The sequence below is a fragment of the Triturus cristatus genome, chromosome 1_1 (assembly GCF_964204655.1).
Source record: "Triturus cristatus chromosome 1_1, aTriCri1.1, whole genome shotgun sequence".
Lineage (NCBI taxonomy): Eukaryota > Metazoa > Chordata > Amphibia > Caudata > Salamandridae > Triturus > Triturus cristatus.
In genome coordinates, this window is record NC_140579.1 from 42,204,551 (window position 1) to 42,224,916 (window position 20,366).

The 20,366-nt window shown below is 48.8% G+C and overlaps 1 protein-coding gene across 5 annotated transcripts in view; it reads right to left on the reverse strand.

Annotated features, from left to right (window-relative positions):
* The window catches only part of LOC146869312 (RNA helicase MOV-10-like), a 524,894-nt gene that overhangs the window by 22,378 nt on the left and 482,150 nt on the right, over positions 1 to 20,366 (reverse strand). For all 5 annotated transcript variants that reach the window (XM_085647618.1, XM_085647842.1, XM_085647767.1 and 2 more), the window contains one exon: positions 18,167 to 18,288. In XM_085647618.1, the coding sequence (XP_085503744.1) occupies positions 18,167 to 18,288 (122 nt within the window). The remainder of the gene's footprint in view (positions 1 to 18,166; positions 18,289 to 20,366) is intronic.

Consider the following 20,366-nt stretch of genomic DNA (forward strand, 5'->3'; position numbering starts at 1 on the left):
GGAACGCGCCTGGGTGCCTCTGCCGTGGCCACGAAAGGAACGAAACCCAGGAGTTGACGGGCTTTTTGCGGAAAGACCCAAGGACTTGGCCGGGGCCGCGCGAGTCCTTAAAACACTCCAGTGCACTGTCGGCCTTATCACCAAACAGGCGAGTGCCATCAAAGGGCATGTCCATGAGTGAGCTCTGGACATCAGGCGAGAACCCGGTGGATCTCAGCCAGGCGTGGCGACGAAGCACCACAGTCGTAGAAATCCCCCTGCCCAGTGAGTCAGCGGTGTCCATAACACACCTAATGGCGAACTTAGCCGCATCCTTACCCTCTGCAACTGCTTGGGACAGCACAGCGTGGGCCTCCTCAGGACACTGAGGCAACACCTGAGCAACCATATCCCACACCGCGTGGGAATAGTGGCCCAATAAGCAGGCGGTGTTCACCAACCGCAGCCCCAAGCTGGCCGAAGAGAACAAACGCTTTCCGAACTGTTCCAGCTTCTTACGAGTCTTTATCCGGCGGAGCCGTGGGAAAGGCACTCTGCGACGTCGAGGCTTGGATGACCAGGCTCTCAGGCGTAGGATGAGTGGTCAGAAACGCGGGGTCACCAGGTGCTGGGCAGTGCCGCCTGGCGACATTCTTATCCACAGGGTCCCCTGTGGCCGGTCTCGACCAAGTGCCCAACAAGACGTCAGTGATGGCGTCATTAAAGGGAAGCAGGGGCTCCGACTAAGTGGACCATCTGGAGCACCTCAGTGAGATGATTAGTCTTGAGGACCACCGTAGGAAGATCGAGGTTGAGGACCTCAGCTTCCCGACGGAGCACCATCGTGTAGGAGGCGCCCTCCTCCATGGTAGGCGGGAGAGGCAAACCCCGGGTCAGAAAAGACATCGAGGTCGCCGGCGTCCTCCAAGTCATCCACCCATGGGGAACAGACCGCGGCGGCAGAGCTGGAGCCGGAGAAGGAACATACGGCGCTGTGAACGGCGCCGGCCGGGGCTGAGCCGGCGCTGCATCCCATGGGATGCGATCCCAGGTAGGAACGAAATGGTCCTGGAACCGGGGCAAGGGCCGTACAAACGGCACCCACTGCGGCGCCGGAGCCGAGGGTGGCGCTGTGGCCGGAGCCGGCAGCGCTGGACCTCGTGGTGCCGGGGTTGGAGCCAACGGCCCAGGATCCTGTGGCACCAAAGCTGGATCCACCGGCGGTGCCAACGGCCCAACAGGATCTGGACATGGGACCGCGGGGAGCCAGAGGCCTAAAAAGGCAGTCCATGGTGGCAAGAAATTCTTGCACCGGTTCAGGAGTCGCCGACGGACCCGGGTAAGGCGGGTAGGCCGTGCTACTCCCAGGCTTCAAAGGAGCCACAGGGTCAGAACCCCTGTCCCCCTTGTCCACATCCGAGGACCGACAGAGGGACGTCGGAGAGCGAACATGCTTCTTCGACTTCTTTTTATGTCATCGCTTAATGGAATCCAAGGGCGAAGACTTGGAGCCCGAGGAGAGACGACTGCGGCCCCGCGAGCGTTCCCGGGAATGGTCCCTGGACCTGGAACGGCATTGGGACGAGTGCCAGACCTCCAGCAGCTTCCGGCGCCGCCCCCTCAAGGCCTTCGGGGCCATGGCCCGACAGTCCCGGCAGGACCGGGAGTGGTGGTCGCTCTCCAGGCAGTAGAGGCAAAAATCGCGGGGGACGCCACCGACATATTGCGACGGCAGGCCACACAAGACTTAAATCTAGGCATCCCTGCGTGCACCAAGGAGAAAAAGGGAGACAAAAGTCTCTAAAGTGTAGTCAAAAAGTGACTAAGGTACGTGCTCTAACCGGATCTTCGCTTGCTGGCGGGGAAAAAAAGAACTGACGTCAGCGCGCATGGGTGGCGCCTAAGTAGGCTCCGTGACGTCATCGGCGCATACGACACCAGTGACGGACACGGAGCCGCACAACACCACCTACTGACGTGCAGGGGTGCTGCTACGAAATCCGGATCCAGTCTGATACCTGGGGATATTCTAAGGTAAGGAATCTATCACTAACGTGTCTCTTTCAGATATTGTTTTACTTAGGGTTCACATTTTTTCTTTATTTGAACCGTACACTAACATTTTCACACTGTGCAATAAACTATAAAGTTTGGATATTGTAACAAATACTGTTTTTTTCCCCAAGGCATTTGTCCCTGTGTCACTGCATCTGCTGCACTATACCCTAATGCCTACTAGATTACTGCACTTTGCAGTTGGTGTCCTTATGTTATATAAAAATGAAAATACAGGAGGTTGTTTACATTTCTTAGAACAACTCAAACCCTTTTTATCAATTATTATGCTAAAATACCACATTTTGAAAGAATGCAAATACATCCACGGAAAAAATTCTCACTTTTAGGAAATTACTCCTGCTTCAGTTGACAGAGTATCGCCCAATTATCACGTTCTTTATTCATATGGCCATTGGAAAATACGGCAAACAATACAACATGTTTGTGGTGCTGGGACAATATAAAAAGTCAGTCTTACCACATACCTGCCTAGTAAGCTATACACTCGGTGTTAAAAAGGTGAACTCACACCAAAGAAGAAACAAACTTTTTTTTTTTTTTTTTTTTAAAATGTAAAAATATTCCAAAATAGATACCTTCCGATAAAAAGAACAGCAGCACAAATCCCATACAGTCACCAAACACACTTGCTCACAAAGATAAGCTTTGAAACAGTGCGACAACAATGCCCAGCAGCTGGAGTTTTCAAATTCACAGCCTCCCTTACCGTCCAGTAGAAGGAACAGGCAGCAATCACAAAACTCGAGGAATACTTTTTTGACTTTTTTTATATTATTATTTTATTGTTTTTTTATAATACAATCAAAAGCGAGACTCAGAAGAACTGGAGTATATGGTGCGTTCGTGAAGCATACAAATCCAAGAATAAAGTTGACAGCGTATAATTCGTACGTTCCTGTGAAAATCGGCTAACCACACATACTTCTAGTCAGATACCAGCTTTGGCTAACACAACTCTCCCTCCAACACCACGCCAACAGTTGCAACTCATCGCCCCGGTAAGCTGTAGTGTGGGTTACATCAAAGGCATCTGGGACTCTGGCTTGGGTAAGTAGCACGGTCCCCTGATACTGTGTTCAGTCCTGTGTCGTGGCCTCGTCAGTGGATGCTACCCATGAGTACGTTTTGTACAACTCCCAGAAATTTTTGGGTCTGTTACGCGGAGGGAGTAAATCACTGTAGAGTTCGGTTTGTGTGTCATATCACGGGACCATTGTGTGTTCGTTGGTACTGGGCCACGGAACCAGTTAAGGGTGGCCCTACGCCTGGCCATCAGTAGACCCATATCCACCAAACGTCTGACCCCCTTCGCAATAGGCCTAGAGTATCCTAGGAGGGCCAACCCTGGGTCCGGTACCAAAGGTAGCTTGGTGATTTACCCTAGCTCTTTAAAGACCTCCCCCCAAAAGGCAGAGATTCCCGGGCATGTCCTGGCCAAGTGAAGGAAGTCCACCGGCTGTGCTTTACAACGGTCGCATCTTGGGTCTTCCCGGAGGCCATACCGATGTAGCCTCTCAGGGGTGTAATATAACCGGTTAAGGTATTTGAAGTGGACATGCCTATGTCCCCCATTAAGTGTAATACGTTTGGTGCTGGTACAGCAGTAGGCCCACATTTCATCTGTTATATCTATGTTAAGATCGCACTGCCAAGCCAGACGCGCTTTAGTGTAGTGATTAGCTCTATATGCCATTGACGTGTTGTAAATCGTGGACACTATACGTTTTGGGGATTTAGCACGTATAATTTGCGTTAAGGCCAACAATTCCGGTGGTTCCAAGTAGTCGTCTCCTAAAACCGTCCTCAACGCCCTGCGCACTCTATGAAATTGGAACCTAGTCAGTAGAGTGGGTACCGTCTCAGTGGGGGGAATATCTTCCCAAGCTTTCGCTGTTCCATCTATAAATAAATTGCCCACCGTCTTTAAGCCCAGGGAGTTGAATGCCAATAAAACCCCTTTATCTTTGCAGACAGTTCTCTACACGCTGCCCGTCCGAGCACAGAGATATCCCTTCGGGGGGTCGATTCTGGCGCTTTACAAATAAATAAATAAATAGGGCGTGAGCCATATGCACCAATCTAATGGGGTCTGCGGCAAATATAGTATTACGCATGCTTGTCGTTGTAGAAGGTGATGCCAAGCATGCGCCGTGGAGTTGATAGAGTCTAATATTCCTGTCAGTCTGTCCACATCCTTAAACAGTAATGCGGACAGTGGAAGTGGTGAAGCTACTTCCCCTCTCTATACAGAGGTAGGGGATGTCCGGAGAGCCGTGCATCCAATAGTATGCATGAGCACTCTGTGCGGCCCTGTAGTATAACTCAAAGTCCGGTGCACCCAGTCCACCCAAATGGTACGGTAAAACTAATATCTGCCAATTAACCCGCGGCTGCTTACCCGCCCAAGCTAGCTTAAGCATTAACGTAGTGAAGCGACTAGAAAACCCTTGGTAGGACCATTGGGATATTAGTAAACAGAAACAGAAGGCACGGCAGCACCACCATTTTAATTATGGATATCCTTCCCAGTAGGGATAGTGGAAGTTTTATCCACCGTTCAACATCATCTTCAAGCTTACTATAAGTAACACCGTAGTTCTCTCTGAACAATATGTCAGGATCTGTGTGTACTCTAACGCCCAAGTACCTCACCGCCTCTGTAGTACAATGCAGAGGGTACTCTGGGACTATGCGGGGGGGGTGTTAGTAGTAAGCGGGAAGATAATGGATTTGGGCCAATTTACTTGGAGACCAGACAAAGCGCCTAAACGGACCACATCTCGCAAGACTGTAGCCAGGTTTCTAACATACAGAAGGGTGTCATCTGCGTAGGTAAAAAGTATAATGTTATAGTCTGGATAGTTAAGACCTCGGGTGCTGATGGTACTCTCGGAGCGCGGACGCAAGCGGCTCCGCTACCAGTGCATATAGCAACGGAGATAAGGGACAACCTTGTTGTGTGCCTCTCGTGATACGTATGGGCTCGGTGACTATATTTCCTATCTTAATCCTGGTCATAGGTTATAAAGCGTGCCTAGCAATTGTAAAAAGGTAGGGCTGACACCCATCCTAGTCCAAACCTGCGTCATGAAGGGCCATTCAACAGAGTCGAATGCCTTCTCTATATCAAGAAAGACTGCTGACAACTTATCTTTGCATTATTAGCATTAGTGGTGGTGAAAGGGGATGTGGCTTGTGCATGGGGGCAGCGCTTCCCCCACAGCTGGATGAATGGAGACGGGGAATGGACCTCTACATGGCGGCAGAAAGGGTTACATATACAGCGAGAGGGTGCCCCCAGAAGTTCCATAAGGTACGGGGGAAATGGAGGAAGTATCATGAAGTATCATGGTCTGGATGGGGGTTTGGACCCTGAATAGCGAAGGGTGGGCCTCTTCGAAACTTACTGCGGTCGAACACGGAGTGCTATGGGACGTGTGTAATAGACTATGGGGGAGGACAGGCGGAGAGGGGAGTAGACTCCCAAATAGGTCACCGGCTCCAGAGCTGATTCTTTGGTGGGTTTATGTTATGGACAAGATGCTATGGGAGGCGGGCGGGGGAGGGGGAGGGTATTTGGGTGCGAGAGTGACCATCTGTAACACGTTGGTTGTTTGGTTGAAAATGCAAATAAAAATATTTCACAAAAAAAAAAAAGAAAGACTGCTATTGCTGACGTTTCCGGCCTAGTGTGCTGTAATGCCCCTAAAACCATGTGCAGGTTGTATGTCAAGTTCCTGCCTGGGACGAATCCGGCTTGCTCTGGCGCGACCAACAGCGGGACCAAGGGGACCAGTCGATTTGCTAAAATTTTGGCGAAGATTTTCGTGTCAACATTTAGCAATGACAGCGGGCGGTAAGAGGCACATTCCTCCGGAGGTTTGCCAGGTTTGAGTAACGCAACTATAACCGCCTGGGTCATTGAGGGTGGCATTGTGCCCGTGACACACATCGTCGAACAGGGTGGTCAGCTGCGGCAATAGTTGGTCGAGAAAAGCCCTGTAGAAAGAGACTGTAAGCCCATCAGACCCAGGAGCACTACCCGCTCGCATACCAGAAAGAGCCAGTAGGATTTCGTCACGTTCTATTGGTCTCATGAGGAACTCCCTGTGCATGTTGGTAAGCCACGGAAGTCGTATGTGTGATAAGTAGTCTAGTATCTCATCATCTGAATTCGCACTACGTGTGGAATACAAGTCAGTATAATATTGGTGGAATCTGTCCGCCACATCAGAGACCTCCGTTAAGAGCTCTCCTTCCGCAGATCTAACCTCAGCCACTATTATCTTATCCCTTTTTTTCCCTAATCAATTGGGCCAGGACAGACCCCGGTCTTTTGCTCTCACTGTACCTGCGAGCTGTGGCGTATTTGCCCATATGCTTAATTTCGTCATCCGCTGTTGTGTGGTATGACTCCAGCAGTTCCGAAAGTTCCATCTTGACGGAGTCCCTTGAATCTATCAATAGTCACCTCTCTAACGTGCTGATTTTCCCTTCAAGGTCAGACAGCCGTTTACGCAGGGAGCGAAGTACACCAGAGTGCTTTGATATCGTGAACCCTCTAATGTAGACCTTAAAGGTCTCCCAGACCACTTGGTAATCCTCTACAGAGCCCACATTAGTATAAAAAAACACAGGGATAAGCGTGAGCGAGGATTTTGGATTGACCCAAGTGAGGACTCCACGTGCGTGTGTGGTGAATCCTGCATTGTGTATGTTGCCATGTAACCCTCTGCTACGTAACATAGTTAAGTTGGGTGGGACATGGGTCTCCTGTAGTAATGCGATGTCTTTCACATGTCGTGTCAGAAACTAAAGGACTTTACAAACCTTTCTGTGATCGTTAAGCTCCCTAACATTCCATGTTAATGTTCTAATAGTATCCGTCCCGGTAGCCCTATTACCTACAGGAGAGTGCGTCATGTTGTCAGTGTGTGTTGCCATGTCGCAATGTGAAGTATCACATTCCAAGAACATATCACATGTGAACAACCATGATTGAATATCCCATAGTCTGAGTCTCAAAAACGTCCCTCCCCCCACCCACATCAGGTCCCCCCCAACTGTGGCCTGATGGAAAGCACCCCCAACACTCCCCAAACAACCCATTCCACCACACAACAAACTCAATGCAGTTACCCCAATGGCATGCTGCCCACCTCCCCCCAACTAGTTTACGTGACTAAACTTTCCCCTGGTGTGATTCATGCATGGGCGGATGTTGCTCGCTAGCTTATAGGAAAAAACTGCCAAGCCCATGTAGAGCCTCGCCCCACACACCGTCTAAACCATAGTGTACAACTACATGTCTGGATGAACCACCGAGTCCTCAAATGGCAGGGGGTCCATATCGTATATGCCTGGGCACCCAACAAGCAGGTAGGGGCTAGGATATGCTAAATCAGTCCAAGATTCCCCATAAGGGATCCTCAAATGCAGACGCCCAACTAGATCATGTGGGTGGCCCTCCACCCCCCCAATAGCCCTCGTGGAGAGGGGGGACACCGCAGTGACAACATGTTACCACCTATACTAGTTCCCAAACTTCTCTCCTATGCCCCCAACTGCCCAACTACTTGTTACGGTCTGCATCTCTGAATTACAGGACACGAATCACAACAATCCCGATACCCAGCCCAGTCCTAGCATGATACTCATTGTCTGCAGGCGGTACTCTGGCGTGAGTCCCCAGAGGCGGGCGCGGACCCAGGGACCAATGTGCCCTTTCCACCACAAACATGGATGAGAAGACATCGTCAACTAGTAGAGATATGAGGAGTTTTTCTATGAATAGTTCCATGTTGCCTGTGGGGGTATTTTTCGGAAGTCCTGTGATTCTGAGATTACAGCGTGGTGAGCGCGCTTCTAAATCCTCTGTTTTATCTTGCAGGACCCTCCTCCCTCTGCCTAGTTGCTTATGCTCGGCGTCCAGGGTGGTTTGCGACCATTCCATCTCAGTAATCCTGCGCTCGGACACATCGAGACGCTCAACGTGCTCATCTACTCTTTCCACCATGCGATCCATTCTATAGGACAGGGCATCCATCTTAGTGCCCAACGAGGTGATACCACTCTGCAAACTCTTCTCCATTGCGATCAGCATGCCCCGAATGTCCTGGTGTGTCTCCTCTGCAGAGTGTCCATGCATGCTGGCCTCGTCTTCAGTGGTGGTGTCATGAGACTTCGATGGCTTTTGATGGAACAAGAGCTTCGGCTGAGACCTGTCTGTTCTTCCCATTCTAGTTGTTTCCAAGCACCGCTACGCAAGCTGCAGGGCGCAAGTCAGGCTTGAGGCACAGTTATAGTGGTCCGCGTGTCCAGATATAGCCTCCTCAGGACTCTATAAGGTTGCCGTGGTATTACTCAGCAGACCGGATATATCCTCGCACCTGTGAGTTATGTCTCAAGCCCGCGTCGTTTCATCAGGCCTGCTCCGTGGGGCAATCTCGGCACAAGCGTGTATAAGGATGCGGACTCCTCAACGTCGAACCACCGGCCCCCACAGTCAAGCGCCAACACCTCCTCAGCACCCTCACCACCCTTCGACTCCAGTGGTAAGGTGGGTACCTGGTTGTCTCCGTGTGGCCGATCCTACTAGTGAACCATGGGGGTGGGGGGGAAACCATCTGGCAGCAACCCATAGCTGTGCTCCTAGCAGATAACCCCAGCGAGGCGGCGTTCACCCGCCACTACAGCGCGGGACCGGGCAGGCAGCGCCGGGGGGAGGCCCGCCCCAGCTTTCCAGGCTTTAGGGACTGCCCGAGGTGGATGCGTGACGATCCCTCGCCGCACAGACGCAGGCCAACCCTTCTGGGTGTCACCCCCTCGACTGCGGGGAGCACCCACTCGAGATGTGCCACTCACTGGCCTAAGCGCTCGCTGGTGATGCGGCCGCACAGAGGTAGCCCCAACGCTCAGGATCGTAATGGCGGAGCAGGTCGCTTCAAGTTATTAAGTCGCAGCCCCGCGGGGTAGCCGGGAATCTAATTCTGTCCCACTCAGTTGACTCCGGTTACGGTAAGGCACCAGGCGCCCAGACATGCAACACCGGGCGGCCGTTATTTCGCCAGTCTTCTCACCTGGTCTCCGCTACTTTGTTGCAGCTCAGCGAGCGCCCTGTATTTGTGCTGCTACGGCGCTCTTCCGCCACAGAGGGAGGCCCTGCTCTCCAGGTAAATTCTCGGTCCGAGAACTGCTCCACACGCCTCGGGGCGGGGGTTTGTCACCAGCGCCGTCACCTCAAATCAGGTCCAGAAGCGTTGCACTCCCAAGCACCGGAGTGCGGGTCACCGCGCCGCACCACCAGAGGCCGGGGATCTCGGCCCGGCTAGGCCGTCACATGCAGTCTTCAGCAGCTCCGCAATGAACGATCGCACCAGGACTGGGATCGGCACTGTACTTTCCGGATCTCTTCCGGTAACCGGGACGCGCTTTGAGGCTCAATTTAATGTGTGTAGTAGTCGGATAATTGAATGGTAGTTCCACGGTGTATCGGAGCTCGCAGCTCAAGTGGTCATCTTGATCACGAGCAAGCGCCGCCCCCCCAACTCGAGGAATACTTTTACAGGCAGATGACAATGCTTACAATCCAAGACTCTGCTGCAGTTGTCTGGCGCTCTAATGTTATACAGAACTTTCCCAACAGATAAAGGCAGTTAAAACATCCCTTCAGAGCACCACAGAGGGTGCTCATGTTAAGCACTGCAATCACTTAATTCGGGCTTATGCTACATAATGTGCCAACAACAAACATGACAGAGAAAAAAAAATGCAATTTTGATAGTGGAACAATATTACAAAGAATGTGAAAATGTGTTAAAAGTTCCACCAACTGAAACAGAGTTAAACAAGCATGTTTTGAATGCGTGCAGCCAGGGGACAACATGTGGTCCTGGTGCCACTCCACCTGCTGAGCCATTTAAATCATGGCCATAGTGCCTGCAAGATAACTGCATTTGTGACGGCCTGTTTAGTAGTAAAATATAGCAATATTCTGTGTTTAGTGAAGTTCTGACAGTTTCTAGGGCTGGTGCCACTACACCTGCTGCACCATTCAAAACATTACCCTATTGCCTGCAATGTAACTCCACTTGTGGCTGACCATTTAGTAGTAAAATTTCGGGAATAGAGCTTTGGGGCCCAGTGTAATTGCACCTGCTGCACCATTCAAATCATGACCCCTACTGCCTGCAAGCTAACTGCACGTGACTGCCTGCTTAGTTAAATACAGCAATATTTGGTGATCACAGGAGTTCTGACGACTTTTGGCCCCAGTGCCACTGCACCTGCTGCACTATTTAAATCATGACCCCTAGAGCCTGCAAGATTACCAATTGTGACTGCCTGTTCAGTTGTAAAATATAGCAATAATCAGTGTTTATCGGGGTGCCTAGAGCTTTTGGTCCCAGTGCCACAGCACCTGATGCACAATTCAAATCATGACCGTAATGCCTGCTAGATAACTGCACTTATGACTGCCTGTTTAGTGGTAACATTTAGTAATAATCTGTGTTTAGTGTGGTCTCTAGAACTTTTGACCATGGTGCCACTGTACCTACTGCACCATTAAAATCATGCCCCTTTTAACTGCAAGATAATTGCATTTATGACTGCCTGTTCAGTAGTAAAATATAGCAATATTTGGTGTTTAGAGGAGTTCCTAGAGCTTTGGTCCCAGATGTAACTGCACCTGTTGCACCATTGAAATCATGGCCCTAATACCTGCAAAGTAACTGCACATTTCACTGCCAATTTGGTAGTAACATTTAGAATAATCTGTGTTTAGTGGGGTCCCTAGAGATTTTGGCCACAGTGCCCATGCACTGGCTAAAGCATTTAAATGAAGCCCCTTTTAACTGCAATGTATCTCTGACTGCCTGTTTAGGAGTCAGATATAGTAATATTAAGTGTCTAAAAAGTAAACAGTGTGCAGCTTTAACAAAAAGAAATTAAGTTCAAACCACCAACAAGGTTGGAAATGAGTAACTAGGCCACAGGACACTAATGAGAGAAACAGAAGGGAGAACAGGCTACAACCATTAGAAACGGAGGAAAGTAATCAGACAAGCATACAGACCAAAAGTCCCTTTAAAGATATATTAAAATAATGGATTTCACAAGCACAACCCAAGAGCTGTGCAGGCGAAACCTAAAAAAACGAGCACTGGTATTTTCCGCTTCTGATAGGTTTTTCTGAAATGAACACTGATCTTCAGAAAAGAAATATTTGTAGCAGTATATATTTTTTGCATGCACGCAGTTATTACTAGAAAGAATATCTCTGCATGTTTGTACACATTTCAAACTACAGCTTTTTCTTTATCTGACATACATTAAACGGATTCAAATATCTTTTGGGCAAAAAAAATGTTCCTCCTATTTACACTTGTGATTTTTAAACAATATTCGTACAATGATTTTTATCTGTGAATCTCTGCACATGGATAACTCTAAATAAACATTTCACATATTATCAAAATCTCATACAAGCAATTAAAAAAAAAACAGTCAATCAAACCAATGCTCATGCAAATATAGTAAAAGCACTTTGCTTTACTATATTTGTATGAGCATTGGTTTGATTACTGTTTAAAAAAAAAAAAATCAGTGTAGGAATATTCTGATTTTTCATCAACAAGTAGGAGGAATGACAAAGGATACCTTAAGTTTTTGATTTACATCTCAGTACAAGATTGATCGATTAACATTTTTTATGAAATATTGATATGGAGTCTGTGGTTCTGTATATAAGGAATATGCTACTTACCAGTATGCATCTGTTCTTGGCATGTAGAGCTGCAGATCTTCACACTTGTGCATAGATCGCCATCTGGTGTTGGGCCCAGATGTTTGCAGTTTGTTTTTCCTCTTGGAAAGTCTTTGGAAGTCACGAGGTAGGTGACTCCTCCTTTGGATCGTATTGCGCATGGGCTTCGGCTCCATCCTCAGATTGGTTTTCGCCACCAGGGAAAGATGGAGCGTAGTAATAACAGTAAAGATGCCCATGTGTGTGCTATCTAAATAAGATAAACTGGGACAGATAAGGGTAGCCGGGGAGGCGGGTGGGCGTGTGTAGATCTGCAGCTCTACATGCCAAGAACAGATGCATACTGGTAAGTAGCATATTCCGTTTGAGGCATATGAGCTGCAGATTACACACTTGTACATAGATTATATAGCAGTACCCACCGTTAGTGGCGACCACCCGTATCTGTTGCAGTGGTTGGAAATAATGTTTTGGAGTACTGCCAGGCCCACACTAGCTTGTTGCTTAGTTTGCACATCTACACAATAGTGTTTGGTGAAAGTGTGCGGTGTTGACCATGTAGCTGCTTTGCAGATATCATCTAATGGGATGTTCCCTAAGAATGCCATGGAAGCCCCTATTTTTCGTGTAGAATGGGCTTTAGGGGGAATGGATAGCGTTCGCTTTGCTTTATGGTAGCAGATTTGAATGCATTTTACAATCCACCTAGCTATCCCTGATTTTGAGATGGGGTTGCCTTTGTGTGGCGGAGAGAAACAAACAAACAGTTGTTTGGTCTTACGGAAAGGTTGTGTTCTTTGAATGTAGTAGAGTAATGCTCGTTTGACATCCAGTGTGTGAAGAGCCCTTTCTGCAACGGTCTGTGGTTGCGGGAAAAATACTGGTAGTTCTACTGTTTGGTTTAGATGAAAAGGAGAAATGACTTTAGGGAGGAATTTTGGGTTGGTACGGAGAACAACCTTGTTGTGGTGCATTTGGAGAAAAGGTTCTTGAATGGTAAGTGCTTGTATCTCACTGACCCTTCTAAGGGAAGTGATGGCTACAAGAAAAGCGGTTTTCCATGTTAGGAATTGTAGTTCGCATTTGTGCAGAGGTTCGAAGGGAGGCCCCATTAGCCTTGTGAGAACGATATTTAAGTTCCACACAGGTGAGGGTGATACTCTGGGGGGAATTATTCTTTTAAGGCCTTCCATGAAGGCTTTAATGGCAGGTACTCTAAAGAGTGATAGATGTTGCCTGTTTTGTAGGTAAGCTGCAATAGCTGCGAGGTGTAGTCGAATGGACGTATAGGCTAGATTGCACCTTTGTAGGTGGAGTAAGTAGCCTATGATGTGTTGAATGGACACGTCCAGTGGATTGATGGTGTTATGGCAATAAACAACAAAACGTTTCCACTTGGCGGCGTAGCACGCTCTAGTGGTAGGTCTTCTAGCTTCTCTGATGATGTTCATACAGTCAGGGGGAAGATTTAGGTACCCGAATTCTAGGATTTCAGAAGCCAGATCGCAAGGTTGAGCTGCGCTGGGTCCGGGTGTTTGATTTCTCCATGGTTCTGGGTTAAGAGGTGTGGAGAGAGGTGTAGTTTTTGGTGCGGTACTACAGATAGTTCCAGCAGTGTGGTATACCATGGTTGTCTGGACCACGTTGGAGCTACTAAGATTAGTGTGAGGGAGTGTTGTTGTAGTTTGCGCACCACTAGTGGAATGAGTGGGAGAGGCAGAAAAGCGTACGCAAATCTGCCTGACCAGTTCATCTATATCGCATTTCCTTTGGACAATGGGTGTGGGTATCTGGCGGCGAAGCTAGGGCATTTGGCGTCTTCGTGGGTGGCGAAGAGGTCTATCTGTGGATGCCACGACATTTGAAAGTACGGGTGAAGAACTTGCGGGTGAAGCTCCCACTCGTGGATTTGTTGTGTCTGCCTGCTGAGCAGATCTGCCACTGTGTTTTGGACTCCTGGGACATGCTGAGCTAGGAGAAAGATTTTCTGGGGTATTGCCCATCTCCATATGCTCTGTGCTAGTTGAGAGAGCTGTGGAGTGTGTGTGCCGCCTTGTTTTTGAATAGAATACATGGCTGTCATGTTGTATGTGCGGATCAGGACTGCCTTGCTTGAAATTTGGGTTTGAAAAGATTTTAGGGCTAAGAAGATTGCTAGTAACTCCAGATGGTTGATATGGAGTAACTTTTGTTGAGGTGTCCACTTGCCCTGTGTGGTGAGATGTAGTAGATGAGCTCCCCAGCCGGAGAGCGATGCGTCCGTTGTCAGTACTATTTGAGGAACCGGGTCCAGGAACGGTCGACCTTTGGAAATGTTTGTGGTGTTCCACCACTGCAGAGAGCGATGGGTGCGACCGTCTACCAACACCAGATCTGTTAATTGACCCTGGGCCTGGTTCCATTGGTGCCCTAAGCACTCTTGGAGAGGACGCATCTGGAGTCTTGCGTGAGGTACTATGAAGATGCAAGAGGCCATCATCCCTATTAGTTGCATAAACACTCGAGCTGGAAGGGAGTGTTGTGCTATGAATTTTGTGCGTAGAGCTTGAATGCTTGCAATCCTGGCAGGATTGGGGTAGGCTAGCGCTCTTGAGGTGTCTATGGTGGCACCGAGGTATTGTTTTATGTGGGATGGTTGTAGATGGGACTTCTGGTGGTTTACTGTGAAGCCCACTTGGTGGAGTAGTTGAATGGTGGTGGACGTGTGTTGTACACACTGATTGTATGACCTGGCTTTTATCAGCCAGTCGTCTAAGTATGGGAAGACGTGGATGTGCTGTCTTCGCAAATGTGCTGCCACCACTGCTAGGCACTTGGAGAATACCCTTGGCGCTGTTGTGACTCCGAACGGGAGCACTTTGAATTGGTAGTGTTGTCCGTCCACTACAAATCTGAGGTACTTCCGGTGAGCTTTGTGCACTGGAATGTGGAAATAAGCGTCTTTTAGGTCTAAAGTGGTCAAAAAGTTGTTTTGGGAGAGGAGCGGAAGTACCTGCTGAAGCGTCACCATATGAAAATGGTCTGAGTATATGTATGTGTTTAGGGGCCGGAGATCTAGGATGGGTCGCAGAGTCTCGTCCCTTTTTGGTATGAGGAAATATAGGGAGTAGACTCCCATATTTTGTTGGTTGGTAGGAACGGGTTCTATTGCCTGTTTCTGTAGGAGGGAGATTACCTCCTGCTTAGATGTTCTTGTAACATTGGGTGCTGCCTGGGTGGAATGTTTGGGGGGGTAGATATTAGTTCTAGGCAGTAGCCTGACCAAATTATCTGTGTTACCCATTTGTCTGAGGTGATGGTAGCCCAGACAGGAAGGAAATGTTGGAGTCTGCCCCTGACCGGAGTTGAATGGTCTGGGGGGGAGCGGGGGGGGGGAGTCATTGTGTAGGCGGTGTGGCAGAGCGGGCGTTGTTTGTTTTGCCTCTGCCTTTATTATTGTTACCCCTATAGCCGCCTCTTTGATAACCCCTTGTGAAGGTGGACTGAGTAGGGGATTTGTATGAAGTGAACACAGTGTCTGAGGAGTAGCCTCTAGATGTACTTCGAAAGGAAGAGCGGCGAAAGGAGCGTCTAGGAGGGTGTGACTGTAAGGCTCCCATGGATTTCACCGTATCCGTATCCTTCTTCATTGTTTCTAGGGCCACATCCACTTTTGGGCCAAATAGATGTTCCTGGTCAAAGGGATGGTTAAGGATGGAGGCTTGTACCTGATATTCTTGGCCAAGCATGGCGACGGAGGAGGACGCTGGTATTGATGGCCCTGGAAGCGGTCTGCTGCATCTAGGGCACAACGTATAGAGGTGTTAGTAATAGTCTTACCCTCTTGAATTAGTTCGTTGGCCCTAGCTTTATATTTTTCAGGGAGGTGGTGCAATATGCTTTCTTACTCGTCATAATGTGCCCTGCCATATCTGGCCAATAGCGCTTGAGTATTGGCGATACGCCACATATTGGCTGCTTGTGACGCAGTAAGCTTCCTTGATGCGTCCAGTAGTTTTGACTCTTTGTCAGGTGGTGGTGCTTCGCCTGACGCTGGGAATTTGCCCGTTTACGGGCAGTGGATACCACTAGAGAATCTAGTGCCGCTTGCCCTCTGATGTAGGAGGGATTTGTGGGGGCAGCTTTGTATTTTTTCTCGATGCGCCGGTTAATGACCCTGGCCCTAACTGGGTCCTTAAAAACTTCTGGCGCATGCTTTACCACTCCTTTGAGCATATGTAATATGGAGGTAGACCTATGTGTGGTGCTGAATGTGTCGAGGAGGAAATCTTCCTCCACAGGGTCGGTATGCAAGTCTACCCCGTGATAGTGTGCCGGCCTTTGCAGTAGATGGTGGAACCCCAATGAGTCTTCCGGTGGAGATGGTCTGGAGGGGTAAAGATCATCTTGTGGGACGTTAGGGATATCCGGGATATTGTAATCGTCCCATGGGTCTGGGGATCCTGTAGGGGTGGGGTCCCCTGTGGGTAGGTCCTGGGGCACATCCCCCTATGTTATCATATGGGTCCCCATGATCATCATCGTGTGGAGAAGGGGTGGGAGAACGATGAGGTTGGGGTGGAGAAGGCGGAGGTGGGGAAGGTGGAGGAGGTGGAAGAGGTGGGGAAGGTATTCTGAACGGAGAGGTAGCAGAGTCCTTCCTCTTTGGAGGTGGAGCATGCTTCTCCAAATGTCTCTTTTTGGTAGAGAGTGTCAAATGTCCAGTTTTTGGATCCTTGGTGAGTGTTTTTTGCAAGGGATCCGGTGTAAATAAGTCCGGTGAGGCTGGTCGGTCCGTCGGTGCCGGAGGCGTCAGGGCCGTTAGCTTTTTAGGCTTTTCTGTGCCGGTTTGTTGTTTGGAAACCGGTTTGGGAACATCCGGACGCTTGGTCGGCGCCGAGATGGGTTTCGGCCTCGAAGTGTCGGTGCCGGTGGCCTTGTGTGCTTTGGTCGGCACCGAAGGTGGTGTCGGTGCCGAAGAGCTGGGTTTCGACCCCGGGTGCTTCGGTGCGGGGCTCGGTGTCGATATGGAAGTCGGCTTCTTTTTCGGTGCCGAAGCGTGTTATCGGCACCGACGATAGGCTGGCTCGAGCCCGTGCCGCCGGAAGGCTTGCTTGGCTTCTTTACCGGGCCCGAAGGTGCAGTGTTGGAAGCAGTGTCCTTGGTCTTGCCTAGGCCCGGAGGCGAAGGTGTGACCGGAGCCTTTTTCGGTGCCGGCAGGGGTGTGGGGGGGGGGGGAGGGGGATCAGTACTCACGACCCTCTGGCCGGGGTGATGTCCTCCACATCTGAGTCGTCGGCTTCGGAAGCGCTGACGAGGCCCTCGTCGGTGTAATGCTCTGGAGCGTCGCTGCCTTCTCCGAAGATGACGTCCGGAATCGTCGTCGAGGAGTGCGCCATAGTTCTTCTGGCTCTTCGGTCCCGAATAGTCTTTTTGGACCGGAAGGACTTACACGTCAGACAGTCTCGAGCCTCGTGTTCAGGGGAGAGGCAGAGGTTGCATACCTCGTGGAGATCGGTGTGGGGAAATTTGGACCCACATCGAGGGCACTTTTTAAATGGAGTCCTTTCCATTAGCCAGAACCGGAGCTTGGAGAGGTCCGAAGGCCGCCGTTGACGACCGGAACCGAAGGTCTGTGCCGATGAGAAGGCGCGTCGAGTGGGGGAGATCGCGATCGAAACAATACCGCGGTTTGGGGTGTGGATTGCGCGTCGATCGTCGAACTGGAAGCTGTTCGGAACCGGAGCGCGAAGATTACATCCGAGCCCGATGGCGGAAAAAAACAATATGAGGATGGAGCCGAAGCCCATGCGCAATACGATCCAAAGGAGGAGTCACCGACCTCATGACTTCCAAAGACTTTCCAAGAGGAAAAACAAACTGCAAACATCCGGGCCCAACACCAGATGGTGATCTATGCACAAGTGTGTAATCTGCAGCTCATATGCCTCGAACATATCAATTATTGTGATTCAGCGTTACATGAATATAAAAGGAACATTTTTTAATAAAGGAGGAGACATCTTTTGCAAAAAACAGGTTTTATGCATATTGAGTATGTATGCATGAATGTGATAATAGAAGAACTATATGGGTGTTCCACAATATTGAATGAATAAGCACATGAGGGACAATAGTTTTTTTTCCGGTTATTTGAACCCAGTTCCCTTTGTTCGTTTGAAGGGTTACTCTCTATTAGTTTAGGTACACACCGAAAATGGAAACAGCTCCCATTTAAATTCAATGTGAAATTCTCCTCTATTGATACTGGGCAGGTAACGAGGTTAGTTAACCAAGAGTCAATACTTCAGTATTAAATAACATGATGGCATGTTTACTATGTTACAACGTACTAGGTTTTACCTGGTGGCTCTGTATTTAAATTGAGAGCACTCAATCGTTCTGCAAGATCATCCTCTGCCATGTCATCTTCCTGGTATGGGAACCCAGTGTAACCTCCTTTATCGCTACAGTACTTAAGAAATCTGTTGAAGAAAAGATTCAAAATATGTGATACAACCAACACAAGTTCCAGGCATTGCTACACAAGGGAAGTCCACTCATTTACAGTACTCTGATCGCTGCCAGGAACATGCAAAAAAACTGTCTACATAATACAACCACACTTATGAGAGCCATCATACACCAGAAAAGCTCTGTTTTGCTCAACTGCAAGTAGAATATATGCATTGCCTATAATCAACAATAAAAACCACGCTTCATGTTAAGCTTTCATACCAATATGTAGGTTTTGACTTATGTAGTCTGTAAGCAAACATGTTAGAGCACCAACGTTTTATACTCAGTGATTTCATAAAAAGTCTGATCATCATCAACAAAAGACCTAGTCAATTTGAATGTTACTTGAAGAATCAAAGATCTATGTCTCTCAAAGACCATTTCCATGCTGCATGGTGTTCATCGGGGTGATATAGTAGTTGTGTTTAAAGATTAAGGGCCTTATTACGACTTTAGCGGTCCTACAGGGGACGGTGCAATGCACCATCCGCTGTAGAACCGCTATTAGAAAGTGAATTATTAATGCCACTGAAACAATAAAGGGCTCAAAATAGGTCTCAGAAAATGATTCCCATGTTCAACCCTTGGTAGCTTGACTGCGAGCAGGGAGGCTGAACTTCAAAGACAGGAATGTAAAGCATTTAAAAACACCAATTCAGTAAACAATTAAGACAACACACAATAAAAATCCAAAACCAATTTATAAAAATAGGTAATATTGTAGTCTTCAAAATGACACCAAACATGACAAAATACAATGTAGGGAAATGGAGATAGGAATTTTTAAAGATTTCGAACTGTATAGCATATAGAAACATATAGCGCCGATTGGGACATCTAGTCGTGCTGGACCGAGACAAGGTCAAAGTTTCAGGCCAACCGCGATGGAGCCCTGCACGGCTAGCCCTCGCGGTAGGCCTCAGTCAAAGTTTTAACCTTCTGACTTAGAAACTTTTCTGAAGCTTTTCTCCTTGGGGTCCCTCGAAGCTCTCAGCCAGTGCGGATTCGGTGAGGGTTCGCCCGCTGGCTTGCCTTGCAATGAGCTCCCGGCCAAACTTATGGAAGTCAGACCTACGGAGCCTTCCAGCCGGACAAACCAGAGATCCAGGCCAGCTCACAGTTGAAGGTGGGTGGCTTGACTCTTGCGGTTGGTCCTGGTCACCTTTCTACGTTCAGATTTATACATTTTCACTGAGCTTTTTGTCCTGGGGTCCCTCGATGCTCTTTACCAGGCCGGATTCAGTGACAGTTTGCCAGCTTAGGTTTCTACCAACTCCTGCTCAAACTCTGGAAGTCGGACCTACGGAGCTTTTCAGCAGGACGAACCTCGTGGGCAGGCCGGCTTGCGATTGAGGGTCGACGGCTTGGCTGGCCAGGTAAAGTTGGTCCACTTATGGAGCTTTTTTTCAAAGTTGCTCCAAACGTTTTCAAACTTCTGGAACATCTTTCTAAAGTTTCTTTGAGAGTCCCATAGTTCCCAAAACGTAGTCCAAGGATCTGGAAGCACAAAGATGGTCCTGGAAGTTTGGCACTTCAATTCTCACAATCCACTTGGACAAACCCTTAAAACTCCACTGGTAGTACTGTAGGCTGGGGATTCTTGGTGGTAATGGTCCAGGTGAGCTTTTTTAACATTCAACTTAAAGGAAGTCCACCATGATTTTAGTGGTCAGTCATTGGCCGATGATACGGGTAAGCATTTGTTTGTTGACAAATTTGTCGCCAGTATGTTGCCCGGTAATAGCTAGTCGCTTAAAGGCCAGCAAGAGTTCTTGGACTACATCTTCCCCAGTTTCCCTTTTGACTATGGCCCAATATTATGAACGACAGGAACAGGAAGCGACAGGCAGGGAGGATAAGAAGGTTAAGGAATTAAAGACAAAAGTTATGTTGGCTCAAGTATATGGTCCACCATTTAGGGGAGGTGGAAGAGGCGGACGTGCAATGTATCCACCTGGGGTGCCCCCTCTCCCTTGAGCAAATTTGTCCCCTGATCAGTGTGCTTATTGTAAAGAGACTGGGCATTGGTGTTCTGAGGGCCCTC